This window comes from Streptopelia decaocto, assembly GCF_964273445.1.
Source record: "Streptopelia decaocto genome assembly, chromosome: 1".
Lineage (NCBI taxonomy): Eukaryota > Metazoa > Chordata > Aves > Columbiformes > Columbidae > Streptopelia > Streptopelia decaocto.
This window is the reverse complement of record NC_138663.1, coordinates 43,529,123-43,546,156: the sequence shown is the minus strand read 5'-3', so window position 1 is coordinate 43,546,156 and position 17,034 is coordinate 43,529,123. Positions and strand designations below refer to the sequence as shown.

The 17,034-nt window shown below is 38.3% G+C and overlaps 1 protein-coding gene across 1 annotated transcript in view; it reads left to right on the top strand.

Annotated features, from left to right (window-relative positions):
- The window catches only part of ANO4 (anoctamin 4), a gene marked incomplete at its 5' end in the record, with an annotated part of 123,973 nt that overhangs the window by 24,034 nt on the left and 82,905 nt on the right, over positions 1-17,034 (top strand). Inside the window, 2 exons of the mRNA XM_082043757.1 lie at positions 1,455-1,591; positions 7,878-8,036. Of these exons, the coding sequence (XP_081899883.1) occupies positions 1,455-1,591; positions 7,878-8,036 (296 nt within the window). The remainder of the gene's footprint in view (positions 1-1,454; positions 1,592-7,877; positions 8,037-17,034) is intronic.

Genomic DNA, 17,034 nt, shown 5'->3' with positions numbered 1-17,034 from the left:
GACTCTACTATTGTAGTTTTGGATTTTACCTATGAAATATGAGGTTGGAGAGATGAAGTCTATCCACAGTTGAAGCCTGAGACTCAGAAAAGGCATTTTTCTTCCCCCCGCCACACATCCCTTCATCACCCTTCCATACCAAATCTGCAGCATAGGGGGTACAAATGTGGACCGCACTGGTCACAACCTTTCCACCCTGCGTGTCCCATCCAACAGCCACCAATCAGCAGATCAGTGGCCCTTAGGAGGAGGACCATAGACATGCACAACTGCTCTTCCCACACCCTCATCACCTTCTTGCTCAGGCTGCTCTAATCATGACTACAGTGCCAACCTTTGATTCATTCCTTCTAGTGTGTTTAGTGGTTTTTTTGTTTGTATTTGTTTTGTTGGGGTTTTCGTTTTGTTGGGGTTTTTGTTTTGTTTTGGTTTGTTTGTTTGTTTGTTTTCTTAATTAGAGTAAAAATATCACATGACATAGCATTGCATGAAAGGTGGAAGAAATTCAACCCATTTACTCAAGTGGATATCTCCTGTCAGGGCACCACTGGGGCTGGGGGCTCCCCACGGCAGGTGGCAGGGCAGGGCTTGGCAGCCTCAGCCTGTCCCACCACCCCAGACAGGGAGAAGGGTGGGGGAACAGGCCAAGCCAAGATGCCAGCCCATGGGTCAGACACAGCCCCAGGATGGTCAGGCAAGGCATCCCCATGGTGCTGTCTTGGGGGGCCTCTCCCCACAGACACCAGAGGGAAGGGGCTACCCCTGGCTGCGCTGGCTCTGCCTTGGCCCCGAGCCCCACTGCTAATCGCCAGGACAGAGGAATGTCCTCCAGGCCTGTACATCTCTTCACTTTTTATCAAGGTTGGGTTTACCACAGCATCCTGTCAATTTAAGCTATTGCTTAATGCACAACTAAGGGCTGTGCAGTAGGTAGATTTGAACATGCCAGCTTTACATGCATTACAACATGCCAGATTGTGCAAAGACAAACTTCTGCTCAGGCTCCTTTATTTGGTACCTTTCAAATAACAGTATTTATTTGAGGTCTTCTGCCTCTGGCTGCCCCACAGGTCTATACAACTTCTAACTCGATACTTTATGCAGTAGGTTGAAAATCTGCTTCTTTACAATAATAAATTTTCAGAGACTGTAATGATCCAGAAGGCAATTGTTTAAGCCTCTTACCCAAGAGAAGCTGAGGAGATAGCTAATGTATGTTTTATTGTGACAGCAGATTTCTTATTTGTCATCAGAGAGGTATTGTGGTATCCTAAATCTTTATCTGCTTCACAGGTGAAGAAAGCACTCCACCAATGCACATGAGATTTTAAACTTAACATAGTAGATAGTTAAACCAAAGCTACAAAGTGATATTGTTTAAAATGTGTTACACTCGGTGTCTTCATTTGATTCAATGGTGATTTGAATGTATATTTTTGTTTGTTTGTTTTTAGTAGCTAAGGATGTCAATGTTTTTTTTGATGAGTTAGAAGGCGTGAACAGCCCTTCCAAAGATGATGACTCCCTGCTTCACCATGGTAATTTGACCAGTACTTCTGATGATGCCAGCAGGTTGGAAGTTGTGGGAGAGGTAAGAATACACATAATTATTACTATAATAATTATTCATGCCCATTATAAAGAGGGAATAAATGTAATTTGATTTGTATCTGACCTTTGTTATGAGGACAGTTTTCCCATTGTAAGTTTATAATGCTGAAATATAAAATATCTCAAGTTAAAGGGAAGTGTTATTGATTTCATGAACCCTTATTGAAAAGCCTTTTGTTGTCTGTTTGTTTTCTGGACCAGTCAAGTCCGATGTTTTCCCTGTATTAATCCTTTGTGGGGAAGGAGGGAGGAGGAGAATTTATCATAAATCTCTCACGAGAATCATCGTGCCTCCTTTCTCCCACCTCAGAAGTGTGGCTGCATCCAGGCTACTTACTGGAGTGGTCTGATGTTACCTGCAAGCTGTGCTTGATGATTTTTTGGCAGAGGGATGACTGGCACAGTTCAGATCTGGCAGGGACCATACTAGCAATTAAAAAACATGGAAAACCATAGGTTGTTGCTGAAGCCCCTGCCCTGACTCTGTTTTGTTTACTAGTTTAGATAAAGATTAGAAAATATAATTGCAGATTATGTCTTTTTCAGGAACTAGAGGGTTTTGTGGTGCAAGTTCTTTTGTGAAACACTGCTGAGGAGAGAGTCAGAGGTTTTCCTTGTGCTAGAAATTCAGCCCATAGAGAGCTGCACTCCCAGAATGTTTAGATAGATAATTAAAGCATCAAAATTCAGGGCACCCAGAGATATGTTTGACCTTGCTCACAATTTCATCTTCTCTTTGTTCATTGCTCTTCCCCAGCTTCCCATGCAACTTACAAAGGGCCCTCTTTACCTGCTTATTATATTATAATTATTATATTATTACACTAGTATGCTAACATATCGTTATTCTATTCTATTCTATTCTATTCTATTCTATTCTATTCTATTCTATTCTATTCTATTCTATTCTATTCTATTCTATTCTATTCTATTCTATTCTATTCTATTCTATTCTATTCTATTCTATTCTATTCTATTCTATTCTATTCTGTTAACCTGACATGATATTCCTGTGTGACATTTTGGGATCATGTGCTATATGTTTTTTAGCAAAAGTGCGTGGGTGAAAGGCACATGATCTTTGCAAGTTAGAGGAAAAATGAAAATGATCAGAAAATAGTCAGAAGGACAAAGGGTGATATAAAGCAAAATATGGTGCTCTTAATTTAACAATACTGAAAACCCTTTTTTTTTTTTCCCTCTTTCATGCATCTTTGTTGTTTTTTAAAGGGAAGGGGAAAATGTCTAAGGAATGTTTCCTAGTCGAACAGATTAACTTTTTTTTTTTTGCATAACCATAACTGAGGAAAATAGCAATGTAGGTCATACACGTTTATAAGAGGAAAAACAAACAAACAAAACAAACCCAAACAAACAAAACAAAATTAAAACCAACGAACCAAAGAAAATCAGAAGTCTTAATAGGAGCTGAGGGATGCTGTAGCCTACAAAAAAAAGTTTCAAAATACTTGGCCCCTGCTTAATTCCATAAGGAAAACATACACAGTTTGTGGGGGTAAATGTGAGAGCACAACTACACAGTGGTGGGGTGAACTCTGAAGCTTCAAGCTTCTTTTCAATCTTTCAGTTTAGCTTAGTAGCTAAGAGAACCTGTAAATCCCCCTAAAGTCATCAGGACAGGTGATCTGGCACCAGTCAAAGTCTTTCTGAATGTGTTGATGTTTGTTTGGTTTAGTTTTGTAGGTAATAATGCAGACAAATAGCTTGATTTCTGGCTGAGATTGTTAATATGAATTTGTAATCAAAAAATTTACAAGGACATACCAAAGGTTTCTCATCACTTTTGTTTAGCTGTCAAGTTGAAATATTATTTGCTTCAAGTGCTAGTTGTTCATGCTCAACCAGAAGATCCAGTGAAGATTCTATGGATGGAGCTTTATCAACAGTTCCTTAAGAGATGCAGAGCCAAATTGGAATTCAGCTTGTCCTTTGGCTAAAGACATTTTTTTTCCCCTTCGTTTTATATTTCATTCAAACATGGCTACAATCTGAGAAAATTAAAAATTACTTTTCCCTTTGTGTGCATTGATCAAAATACTTTTTACATATGACAATATAACAGGTGTACGGTTTACAGTTTAAATCCAGGGACATGTTGTCACTAAAATATTGTATTCCTTCCACTGAAGTATCATTTTCTGAGAACTGGAGTAGCAGCAGAAACCAGGTAAAAATTGAAGGAAAAATGGTTTAGTACCTGTAGTCTAGGTATGCATCCATTCTGCCTTTCTTTCTATGGAGTAATAAATTAGTCTTCTTTACCCAAACAATGGAGTTGGAACATTTGTCCCAATGGAGTTGGGACAAAATTTGACATTCCAGATTGGCATTCCAGCTAAAGTAGGAAGTTTTGAAATTAAAATTGTAAGAGTCATTCCTACATTCTTCAATTTAAGCATCAAACTCTGTTGGTATTTGGGGGCAGTGCTGTTAACACTGTCCAGAACAGAGTTTGTTTGAACAATCTCTTTTATAAATTGAAGCTTGCACTGAAGATTATGGGCAGAAAAAAAGTATTTATGTTGCAAAATAAGGATTCTGATGTTTCTTATGGCACTTATGACAGCTTGTGCAGTTTAAGCTCAGTTTTCTTGTATACATTTAGCAGAATATGAGCTATCTACACATTTTTTTTTCTACCAAATCCCTGTCTTCTTCAGTGATCCAGATGGATATGGAAAGACATTATCTTAGCCTTCAGAGAAAACTAAGAATCTGTTGTTTCCTAACTTTTGAGCACTTGGATTTGCAGTGTAGGTAATTTCATTTTTAGAAAAGCTGCATGTAATTAAATATATTACTATGTCAATAAAATATACCAACCAGTGAAAATACATGAAAAACTGAAGTTGCAGCTTCCAAAAACTTATTATCTAAATGAGCAAAAGGATTTTGAGAAAAAAAGAACACACAGAGAAAATATACTTGTTCTTTGATTAGAACTATGCCTTAAAAACTGGATGGTTCTGGGTTCCTCTTTTTCTGCATAAGTTATCACTGGTGCACGTATTAATCCCCTCCACCAGCTGTGAAGTCACATACAGAGGACTCTCTTTTCAAGTAGCCACAAACGACAGGAAAAAACAATCTATTTGGAAATTCAAAGATCCTGTCTTCATTGAACCAACCATATTGATAATAACCACGTACCAAAATAACTAGGAATGAAGAAAGAATCTAATCAGTGAACATAGGAGTCCCTTCTGATTTATTTTTTTAAAGACCTGCAGGTAGAGTTTCGAATTTCCTTCATTTCCCTAACTGCATTTTTGTTTACAAGTTGCATTTAAAGTCTCTATAGCTGTTAGGGTTACAAATCCTCTAATTTTAGATAGTGGAACACCTGAGTAAGCCCTTCAGTCTAAAGCTCTCCTAGCACATACCTGTGCATGAGTCATGTCTATGAATGTTGATGGCTCCCAGTTGTGGATCTGAGGATATGAAAACTAGTGCATTCCTTGCAAAAGTATTCTTGATTGTACAACTTTAGATATGCATATTACAAATAAAGCTGCAAAGATAGCCGGAAATGCTAAACTTCTTGCTAGAGTGAAGTCTTTCAGCATACTTCTTCAAATGAAGGAATGGAGATTTGACATACATGACTGTACCATTTCCCCATCAAAAACTGCAGTCAGACTTGGTTCTAGACATTTTGTTTAATCAGTTTAGGAAAACAGAATTTTGAAGTCACAGCACAGGGGAAGGAGATGCAATGTCTGGAAAAGGGTCACTGAAGCTCAAGGTAGGAGAAGCTTCTTTTCTAGAGTAGTGTAAGCCTGGAACACTGTGGGCAATGTAAAAGCCCTGCAGCTGCTATTTCCTGACATTGCTCAGCCAGCCTGACTTTCTCCATATCACGTTAGATCCTCAGAGTTCTCTTAAGTTTGGGATCAGTCTATAAAGCTGCCTTCCAGGCTATAACAGAGGGCAGCAGAAAAGGGTTCCTTCTCAGAGGCCATACCAGTCTAGTAGGGTTCTATCAGTCTGGATTTGACATACTGTGTTCCTAAAATGAAAAGGACCTCCAAGTACAGGTAAGGAAGTCCAAGCTGCCTTCCTGAGTAAAAATGACAATACTGTATGTGAGAGTGTTTCACAAGTCCAAGAGAAAGTAGTTGTCTCAGGAAGTTGTATTTATAGAAGAAATCCTGCAAGTCAAATAATTCAGGTAAATCTCACAGACCCTCTGTAATATAAGTTTCTACATACACTGATGAGTCAGTGTAGGGCAAACCAATTTTCTTCAGAGAAAGACAAAACATAGGATGCATAAAGAGCAAACCTATTTTTCCAGTGGAGTCACTGCTGCACACAAAGAAAGACCCTTTCCTTGTGGTACACTCTGGATATGTCTGTACTAAGGTTTTAGTCCAGATCAGGAGTGTACATTTGAAGTGAATCTCCTGATTGCCCCTACCAATCATCTGTTTGCATTCCAGAGCAGTGTTGAATTTTAAACCTGGATTCCTTCTGGATGCAGAAATCAGGCCAGGACCACCACGCTGACCCACTGCCTCTAAATCTCCTACTGCACCCTTCCTTTATTTAAATAACCTTAAATACACTCTTGGGTCTTTTATGTCTTCTCAATACAGAGATTTTCTGGAAAAAAAATAAACTGTGCTTCGTGAGCTGTTCTCATATTTAATGCTCTGTAAAAAATACTTCTGATATGCTGATAATATTATTTGTCAGCAGGATATGCAGTATAGATATAAATGGTTTCTTACTGTTATTTCCTTAGGGCTTAAATCTTTTTTCTTGCCTTCTTTTTCAGCTCAAATAACTGTTCCACTATATCAAGTCTGCATTAAGTTATATCAGGAGTTAGGCACTGTAATAAAAGAATCTTAGAAAAATCCCCCTTTTTACCTTCAGTAAACTGTATGTACTAAGGGGATGAAACATTTGGGATGCTTTAATTGTTTTTTTCATTTAATTAAAATGCCTGCTGAGAATCAGGAAGATAACTGTCACTAAACTCTTTGAATGTGAATATTATGGCTTTTTTTTTTTTCTGTAAGAATTGTTTGTCCTATTATTACACTCACTTTTTGCCATTTAAATTCAGAAACAGTTCTCCTATGGAGAAAGTATTTTGAAAAATCTCCACTTTTCCTAGATGTGAAAGGCAAAATCTTCCTTTTTTTCAGAGATTCAATCATGTTTTATAGGCCATAGCTATTTCTGGCAGGAATGGTTGAGCAGCATCTGGAAAACAGAGAGGAATTAGTCTAGCCCTCCTTTCAGCTTGAAGCTGGACTGATCTTGATGACCCTGAAGGTCCCTGCCCATGCTGTTACTCTGAGGTAGGGCTGTCTGTTCCCATCTGTCATTCACAGTGTGTACTTCTTTTACCAAACACTCCAACCCACAAACTGACACACAATTTCAACTTGTTTCAGAGTGAAAGCTTAACCCCTGGACAGGACTCGTATTATGTGAAAGTAGTGTTAATTTGTGAAGAGGGTCTGTAGAGAGTTTCATCTCATGAATTTCTGGCAAAAGACCAGCAGTTTGGTCTTCTCTCTCCTCAGGATAGGGACCTGCTTGACCTCTTATTAGCAGTGAAATCAAGTTGGTTATTTCTGTCAGAGCGAAGATTTGAGCAGGCACATTCTTTGCAGAAAACATCCAAGAAACAGTATTTCTTGTGTTTACATACTGCTATACTGACCACTAGAAATTATTTTCTATTAAATCCAGTAGTATTTCTCAGGTGTTCCTTAAGCCAAGAATATTCTGTATTTAGTCTGATGAGGTATGGTGAGGTAAGTACAGGACCTTCATACCATTTTCAGTGTCCTGTGAGGCAGAGGTACTAGATGTTCATGCCATTGTTTATTTTTCTCAAACGTACAAAGGCATTCTACAATACTAAGTTCCTAATTTTAAATTTACACTTCAGTAACACTATTCTCTGCTTTATTTTATATGTAAGAAGTTATTACTAATTTTACGGAGGATGTGGTGGGAGAGTAATGTTGGCTTGCGTTCTCTATTTAATCCTGCCCCATGCCTTTATGACCAAGCATCTGCCTAAGAATACCTCCTGGTTTGGAAATCAAGGAGTCTGTCCTCCTTTCAGGTGACTACATGTAAAGCACCTAGAAGCCTGAACAGCTTGTTATGATTCTTTACCTTTCCTGTTGAGTATTACTGAAAACTACTGATGCAAACAGCAATGCAGCAATTACTGAGGCAAATTAACATTACTGAAATGTTTCACTTTCTCTTTACAGGAAGTACCTGATAAGAACAAAGCCAATGGACTATATTTTAGAGATGGGAAATGTCGGATTGACTACATCCTGGTGTATAGAAAATCGAATCCACAGACAGAAAAGAGGGAAGTATTTGAGAGAAATATCAGAGCAGAAGGTCTTCAAATGGAAAAAGAGGTAAGAGAGCTTTCTTGAAAAAAAACTTTCAGCATTTAAAGCTTTGTAGTATCTGAGGGTATAAGTTTTGTTTACTCTGAAACCCCTTTACTCTGTTTTGGCAGTGGAAAAATGCTTTTAAGCATGCCTAAATATAGGCTATTTATTGCCAGAACAGTGGGAAAGCATAGCCTGAAGGAAAATCAGACACATGGGTTGAAGACCAAAACAGGCCATTACAGTAATCTTTTTCAATCTTATGCACAAGTAGGCCACAGAATTTCATCCACTGTGGTATGCAAAAAAGAAATTGAGTGCTGTGTTTGGATGGCCTAAATTCTACTGAATGCAATCCACATTTCTGCACCTACATTTTATTTTAGCTACCTGCTTCACTCTTTGCTGTGGCTCTTGGTACTCTTTCCAGAGGCCTAACTAGACCTCTGCCTTCCTTTTCCTGTCAGTCTAGGCACCGAGACTTGGACATTATTTTGATAGTTTGAAAGAAGCCTAACATCTCTCCTTTCTTAATCCTAAACATTGAAATAATTAGATAGTACGTATGAATCGTTTATATCAATGTTATTTCCAATGCACTGTCCTAAGCCAGTAAATACTTTCTGGACAATGTAAAATGTAAAAATGAATGTAAAGTGTCTAAAAATATATTGATAGGTAGCAGGAGCAAGTTTTAAAGACACCATCTCTTTTTTGCCTAGGCAGTGTTCTCTCCTGAATTTTCCTAAGAGTGCTTAAGCAGGACTTTAGTCTCACTTCTGTGCGGAATAGATATACTGAATAGTTAGCTTTACTTGTGCTTAACTGACTCACACCCATGCTAATATGCATTGTGCTTCTCTCAGTGATGAAAGCAGTAGAGAGATTTTCAGGTTACAGGCTTTAGGCTTTTATACAGATGCTGTACATCATCTCCCTTTCTTTCACCAAATTCCTGGTTCATATGTAGATTTTCTGCCTGTGTACTTGAAAGGCATGCTTCCCTGGAGCACACCAGGGAGGAAACAATGAAACCTGTTTCTCTCAAGAATAAATAAATTTTTCCTTTTTAAAAAAGTTTTTGAATGAATGTGGGTCCTAGTCAATACAAGAACATATGACTGGTTACACCAACTGGTTACCATAACCTTTTCCTTCACATAGCCTGGAAGTCAGCATCTTTAGTGCTGCTGTTGTTGACAGACGTTTTCAATGGCAGCTATTGTTCACTTATTACATGTCTTCCGTGAACATCCCAATGTCTGTAGCAATTGCAACCCAAAATCCAAGAACACAAGAGTGTTGCTGTGGCTCTTCAGCTTTGCATCTGGAACTCTGCCCTGCTTCCACCAAGAGGGATACTAAAAATATCTCAGAAATCTGGGCAGTGTAGAAAATGGATGGGGAATGAATCCTCCCACTTTATACCTCTACCCAATAGTATCAAACCAGTCATTTCCTAGTTTGTGATTTTTTTCAGATTTATTACTGTACTAAGGTCAGCAGTGAAAGCTATGAAGTCACTTTATATTTTAAGTATTATGAAGCTTATTGCAACATTCTGCACAGAAAACTTTTTCAAAACGATTATTTAAGCACTTAATATAGAGTTTTCTTGTGGCTTTCAAGACCATTTACTTGGACTTTGCTGCCTAGGCTGCATGAATGATCTGCTCATTTGATTATTCATTTCATTTTCTATTATGCTACTGACATGCAGTTTTATTCCTTATTAATCTCATTTGGCCTTGGTGTGACTTCTTGCCAGCATCGGTAATTGTACATTTTCTAAACTCAGTATGAAAAAAATGAGCTTGTGTTAGATGATTCAGGCTAATGTGTTTAAAATCTAGGGTAGCAATCTTTTTTAACACGACTGTGACCTAAAATTAAACCCTAACATGTATATTTTATGATCACTTTAGTTTCTAAATTGAATTAGAATCCTGAAGGAAATAACTACATTCTTGGTATGCTCCCTCCCCCATGCCACAGAGTAGCAACTGTGCTGCATAACACTTAGGTTTAAAATAATGGTGTAATCGGTTAATGCTTAGTTTATTTCTCATTATTTTTACTTCTCCTTTTGGTAAGGCTATGCATCATTTTGAGTTTTAATGCTGGAAGATTCAAACAGCAGGTCTCTTTTCCAATTGTTCATGTATAATATATTGCTTCCGATGAGAAAAGTTTGCTCCCAGATAAAACAAAGGATTGCCCGTGGCTTTGGCCATAGAACTTATACAAAGGCAACAGGCTGCACCTGCTGGACTGAAAAACAATTTTACCTTTCGTGAATTTCACGTGGTTGTTGGTTCATTCTCCTTTGACTACTGTCTGTTCATATGTTGACATATGACCATGTTAGTCCTGGTTTTTACTGTGAAATCAGTGGCAGAGAGGAAAACTTAGAGCTGTTCACACTGCAGTTTCAAAACCGTATTCCTCAGTAATACTGCAGTGAGAGAATAACGCACTGCAGTGACTCGCTGACACATGTAGCACAGCAAAATACCCAAGAAATGGTGTGTGCAGGGAGGAAAATGCTTACTTAACAGTATGAAATGAGAAACTGAATCTGAAATGAATTCAGAAATGTTGAGATAACTTCAGGCACAATGTCAAGATCATGTAGCTGAGAAAGGTCCAAACAGGTATATGTTTCTAACACTAGAAAAAGGTGACAATGTTCTGCAGATAGTTTTAAAAGAATTCACACTCTCTTCAGCTATGCCACACCACTCTCCTGTGGCAGTTCTGGCAGTTTTTGTGCTCTATATGTCTAGTAATAAACAATGAGGGGGTTCAGCATGGTATTCTCCACAGGCTGCAGGGGAATCTCTGCTCTGATACCTGGAGCACCTTCTGCACTGACGCTGGCATCTGCAGAGCTGTTTCTCTCACATATTCTCACTTCTTTCTGCTGGTTGCCGTTGGTTGCTCTTGCACAGCAACTTTTCCCCCTTCTTAAATAAATTATCTCAGAGGTGCTACCACCATCACTAATGGGCTTGACTTTGGCAGGTCTGTCTTGGAGCCAGATGGCACTGACTCTGTTGGACACAGGGGAAGCTTCCAGCAGCTTTTGACATAAGTCACTCCCGTAGCATCTCCCACCCACCCCACCACCTAAACCTTGCCACACAAACCAAATACAAGCTCGGGGGTAGCCAGCATGGAGCAGCTCATGTACCTAGCTTGTTCATCTGCAACCCATTTAAGCTGAACTGTAATGCAACACAAATGCAGGATAGAGGGAAGGGACTTCAAAATCTATACTCAGCGAACAAAACCAGACCACCCTTGGATTGTAATTTGTGAAAGAGAAGAAGATAAACTTATTTTTAAGTAAATACTGTGTATCCAAAATTAATCTGATATTTTGTAGGATCTGGTCATGTAGCCCTAGGAGTAGACTACATTTAATTTGAACTTGGCATATTTAGGTTTGGGGTTTTTTTTCGCTTCTCATGACTACACTAAGCTAATTCATACAGAGAGTTCTACTACTAAGTATACATCATACAGTTCCCTTAATGATTGTGTCCAAAGCTTTTAATTTATAGTTTGTAAGTTTTTTTGATGCAGTTTATTTGAAAAGACATTTGACATGCCAGTAGAAATTGATAGATAGAAATGTAGTAAAGGGGAACTATTGACATAAGTAGTGCAAGTAGTATACAGGCCATTTATTTTATATATTTTGCATATTTGTGTATACTAATGTTTCAGCATAAAAGCAATTAACTGCTTTAAAACAATAGCATTCCTTACTGCCTTAAGAAGCAGGTCTCTTCATAGTTACTTGATGTGGAATATGTTCCAGGAACTAGTTTGAGATGGTTTCAAAAAGCAGTCAATCCATTTGGGCTTCTGCCCACACATCAATCTTTGCATCTCCCAAATAAAAAAAAAATTAAAAAAAAAAAAAAAAGACTGGTTTTGTGTTACATGCCCGCTTAAATATTTACACATTGCCACCATAAGTGTCAAGCTGTCACCAGGGCATCTCTAGTTGCATTCACTCCCTGCCCCAAGCACCAGCTGACATTTCTGGGGCAACATCTGCCAGCTGATATGCAGCTGGTGTATACAATAGGCAGCAGAAATATACAATAAGTGTTCTCTGGAGAAAAATCCAAAAGGCAGGAAAGAAAAGCAGAGTATGAGCTTCATTTTTGTTGTATGAACAAATGTCTACTGGCAGGTATAAACTAAGTCTGAAAGTCATGTTAATCTGAGTCTGAAATTCATGTTTAGAGATCTTTGTCAATAATCGATGCAATATAACTACAGAATACTATTCTTTCGTGACTTTTCAACTTTGCAAGCAGATGCAGATATGTTTGTGGCAAGGCAGTGGGAGCTGTATGAAGCAGTTTTTCTTAATGTGGCTGTAACTTCGCACTAATGGGACAGGACTTTAGAGGCAAGGAACATGTATTCAGTAAGAGACGTATACTTAGCAGCAACTTGGAACCTGGTTTAAAACGACAAATGTCGAGAGAAATTACAGATGACAGAAAGAGCACACAATAAAGTATCTCTGTGACTCGGCTCATCCCTGAGTGTAGTATCAAAATAGACTTATGACCATTTCAAAGTGAGGTAGAAGTTAGAAATAAAGAATGAGGATAAAAAAACAAGAACTTCAAAGACTGAAACTTTAAATATAGTTGTGGCCAGAAAGTGATGATATGGAAAAGATGTTATAATCAATGGTTATTGCTGCTAAGCATAGTCAAATATTATCTTCTTTCTTTCTGGCAAAAATGACATCTACTACTTTTTGTTGTTGTTACTATTGTTAGTACTGCAGAGCCAGAACAGTTACGTGAAGACTCATCTGCTTTTTTCTGGTTTGTGCGTCATTGCTACAATTGTTCATGAGAGTCCTGTTACATAAATGTTATTGCTTATTGTGATTCATGGGCAGAAAAGAATTAAACTGACTTCCAGACCCAAGTGGTGTTTGCAGATCTGAGTGAGGAAAGGTATTTTATAAACTGAGCTTATGTAATTTGGTTCTCTGAAAAGCAGTGCACAACAAAATCTCTGTGCCTTTGGAGCTGATTCTTTAACTTTCTTTTTCAGTTATGACTTCAGTTTATTCAGTTATTGAAGGAATAACTTGTTCGTAATTTACTGTTGCTATTGAGGTTAGTTTAATCAACTAGGCACACGGTTTATACAGAATGCTCAGCCTATGGCCCAGTAACTATTTGCAGCTTGCCAGAAGAACTTGTGTGGTGGCCAGGAGCAGGCTGCAGGTCAGCTCTTTTCCTTTGGTGTTCAAATCTCTTCCTTGTCATGTTGAGCTTACTCTGCACATAGCAAAACCCCCCTATCCACTAGAGAAAAGGGTGACTAGGTAAAGCTTCCACCACCAAAATTGCTGTACTCCAAGTTTTGGGGTTTTTTTGCACAGAGGAAGATATGTGTGTGCATGCACTGTGTGATATACGTGCAGTATATGCCTGGCTGCTAGGACAGCACATATGCACCAGGACAACTGTGCATATGATGATCATCCATACTGTGCAGGAGTTGTAGGTGAGGCCACATGGAGGATGTCAACTTTGGATAACTGGCTTCCTTTTGAGACAAACTATATAGCTCCCCACCTAGAAAAAACAGGGATTGCTGACCTAATGAGTCTCTTAATTCCAACACAGTTCACATACATCTTCCTTTTCTGTTCTATAATAATCACAGAATCACAGAATCATAATGTGTGACTCCTTTAATTTCAGTGGGGCAGATTGCTGGCTGTCACCTTATCATTTAAGTCAACAGCTCAATTACAGTTTATGCTAGCTGAGGGATCTGTCTTTTACATGTTCATGCATTTTAAATTACATCATTTTGTATTTGTTACAATTTATGTTTCCTGTCTTTTCTTGCTCATTTAATGTCAAACCATACTCAAGGACATTTTCAAAAAGAAATTAAATAAAATTATTTCCTATTCTTTTTTATTTTTTTAATAGTGATAGAGTACCCTCTAGTTACTGTCAGTACCTCCAATCATCACACACACCCATGCACATGTTTGGACACATATAATACACATACGCCCTCATGTATACACATGGTGGAAAAAAGCATAGCTAATATCTATCTCAAGGTAATGAAAAACACTATGTAGATGTTCCAGTCTCTTTACATAAGACAGAGAACTTTGCTTTCATGCTAGAGGAGCAATAAGTAAAATAGTAAGACATGAGTAACAGTAGCATGCATTTCCCCCTGTTTGACTAACTGGCATTTGGACAAAACTAGGCCTTCTTGGTCTGTGGAGAAGATCATATCATATGTAGTTCAGTGTTAGGCTGCTACTGTAGCTAATATCTAGTATTCAGTAGCTCTCATGCACTCTAGTAAGTTGTTTCAGTCTCTCACTTTTCTGATCCTATTATTCAATATGTAAATATCTGAAGCTGATGAACCCACAGTACAAATTATGCTGCCTGCAGGAGCTGTGGTTTCACGAGTAGCACAATATTCCATTATTAGCAGGTGCAGTTTGTTATTTAATGTTTAAGCACTGTGTTTGATTGCATTCACAAATCAGGGATGGAAACATCAAAGTGACAAAAAGGGAACTAGACTGAAATGCAAGCCCACCACATGCTTTATAAGTGAAAGTGCTTCCAGCTATTTAATGTAAAACATTGGGCTGTTCATTTCATCCAAATTCAGCCAGAGCAAATTAAAAACAGATCAGTCTTCCAAAGATTTATTGTTAGTTCATTACCTAATGCAAATAGCAAGTGGAGTCTCTTTTCAGCAGTGTTTTACAGAAAAAGTGTAATTTCCTTTCCTAGAGAGTACTCTATACCAAAAAGCATTGGAGGAGTTTCCAGCTACCTGGGGTTCTGAGGGGAAACGTTTTCGATATCAGATACTATGTCCACTGTACAGCATAATGGCAATTTAGAAGAGAAATTTGAGGAGGTACATGGAAGTCTGAACTCAAATTTCAGTGTGCAGTTTTTAGAAGTAACCTTCTTGGTTGTCTGAGGGAGCCTGGAATTGAATATGTTTCTGAGTTGACAAATTTCAGCCTTTGACAGGCCTTTGTAAAGCTAGTAGACTAAGAAACTGGTGCTGAAAAATTATTATGCATTTGAAAAAAGCATGGCTTTTTTATGGAGGTAATAGAGAAAATATGTAGATAACTGAAAAGGGATAACAAGGCTTCTGAGATACTTCTTTTCCTTCAGGAATGTTGACTAGGGTTTATTTTTGTCAAAGAGTTTCCTGTCATCAGTCCTCACAGATCAGAAAGTGAAAAAACCTTTTGAAGGACACAAGGCTTGTATAAAAAACAAACAAACAAACAGGCAGTAGTTTAGAAAAATGAAGAACGTTATGTATGAGCTGTCCCCTACATGTCAAAAGTCACCTTTCCCTTTACAATAATTGGTCTTAAACTGCAATTATTTTTGAGATGTTGTTTGCCTGCCAGTGGCATCAGGAGCAAGAGTAATCCACAAGGTTACAATCACTTAATGCACAGTGAGAGTTTTCATTGCCCAAAGGTGACATGACTTGTTTGCTGCAACACTCCCTAATAGCACTGGCTTAATGCGCAGAAATCTAGAGCTGTCTGTAGGGAACAGAAAAGCAGAGTGTGTAGAAAAACAGCTGTACATTTTACGTTCTTGTGTCATGTTGATGATTTTGCTGTTGAACTCATTTTGAAAAGACGGCTTTGTATTTACAGCATTAAACTTCTGAACAAACAAATTATTCCAAGTGGCCAAGGGGGCCATTTGTGTCTAGGGAACATTTGATCTTTCCCTGCAGCATTAAGTGACATGGAGCTGCCCTCCCTGGAAGTAGTCTCAGGAGGGAAGCCTGAATCTGGAAAGGACAATACACTTTCTCACCTGCTCTTGGCACAAGAGGGCTCCTCATCGGCTGATTACTTTCTTTGTTATACCAGGTTAATATTGGTCATGGAGTGAATGGAGCATTGGGACACTGTGCCTTGGATTAACTGTATTTCGGTTGTGGTAAGAGGGTCACAAATAGAGCTGGTCAAGTTACCTCAGTGCCCCAACTTTATTGAAAAAGATGTTTCAGCTTATGGCTCTCTGGGCCCAAATTAAACCCAGCATTTTGCATTGCATATTTACATATTTGTTTCTTGCTGTTTGAGTGGTAATGAAGTGATGTTGTAAATGAAATGTAATAAAGCCTGACCTGGGGGAAAAATGTTCCTGAGATAGCCACATCGACTGAAACCTCTGACAGCCAGTTAGTTATCTCCCCTTATTTAAAGTCTTATCTGGTTTACAAAATGTTCTTCTGTGCACAAATATCTTTGGAATTCTTGTATGAAAGCTTTTGAAGGAATCTCTAAAAGTGCCTTTTAGGCAAAACAGTATAAAGACCTGTATCTTTCATCTTGGAAATCTTCATGATACAGGACTTACTACTTTTCTTAGATACAGCTTGTTGTTTATGTTAATAGACTCAAATAGATCTTTCCATTTATAACAAATAAGATTGACTCTCCTTTCTGAAATCTCCATTGTCAAGTAATAATATAAGAACTTTGTGCTTACTTTTTAACAGCTGTCTCATACCTTTTTAAGATTCAAAACTTTCCATGAAGAAGGAAGGGTCCACAGTGAAAATGTGACAGTTTTCATATGGGTTAGCCTAACGTCTAGTGATTCCAATAGCTCAGAGTTTTACTGCACTGCTTTCTATATGCTCTTCTCCACTCAGAAACTTGTCTTTCCATACCCAGACTTCTGCGCCTTTCTATGCTTTTTAAGCTAATAATCTGATCTGCAACCTCATTTTCCGAGGAAGCTGGAGAAGCTCAGTTATTCCTGCTGTCGTAGGAGTGCTGACAAGAAGGCACATCTTAAGGCTGTCTTGTTGAAGCAGAACTGTCACCAATGCTCAGTCAGGATGACCGTGGTTTTTTTTCTTCTGTATGTCTAGTTCAGTGTAGTTCAATACAGATTACAGCCTTCATCTCCAGAGTTCTTGACTTTGTACT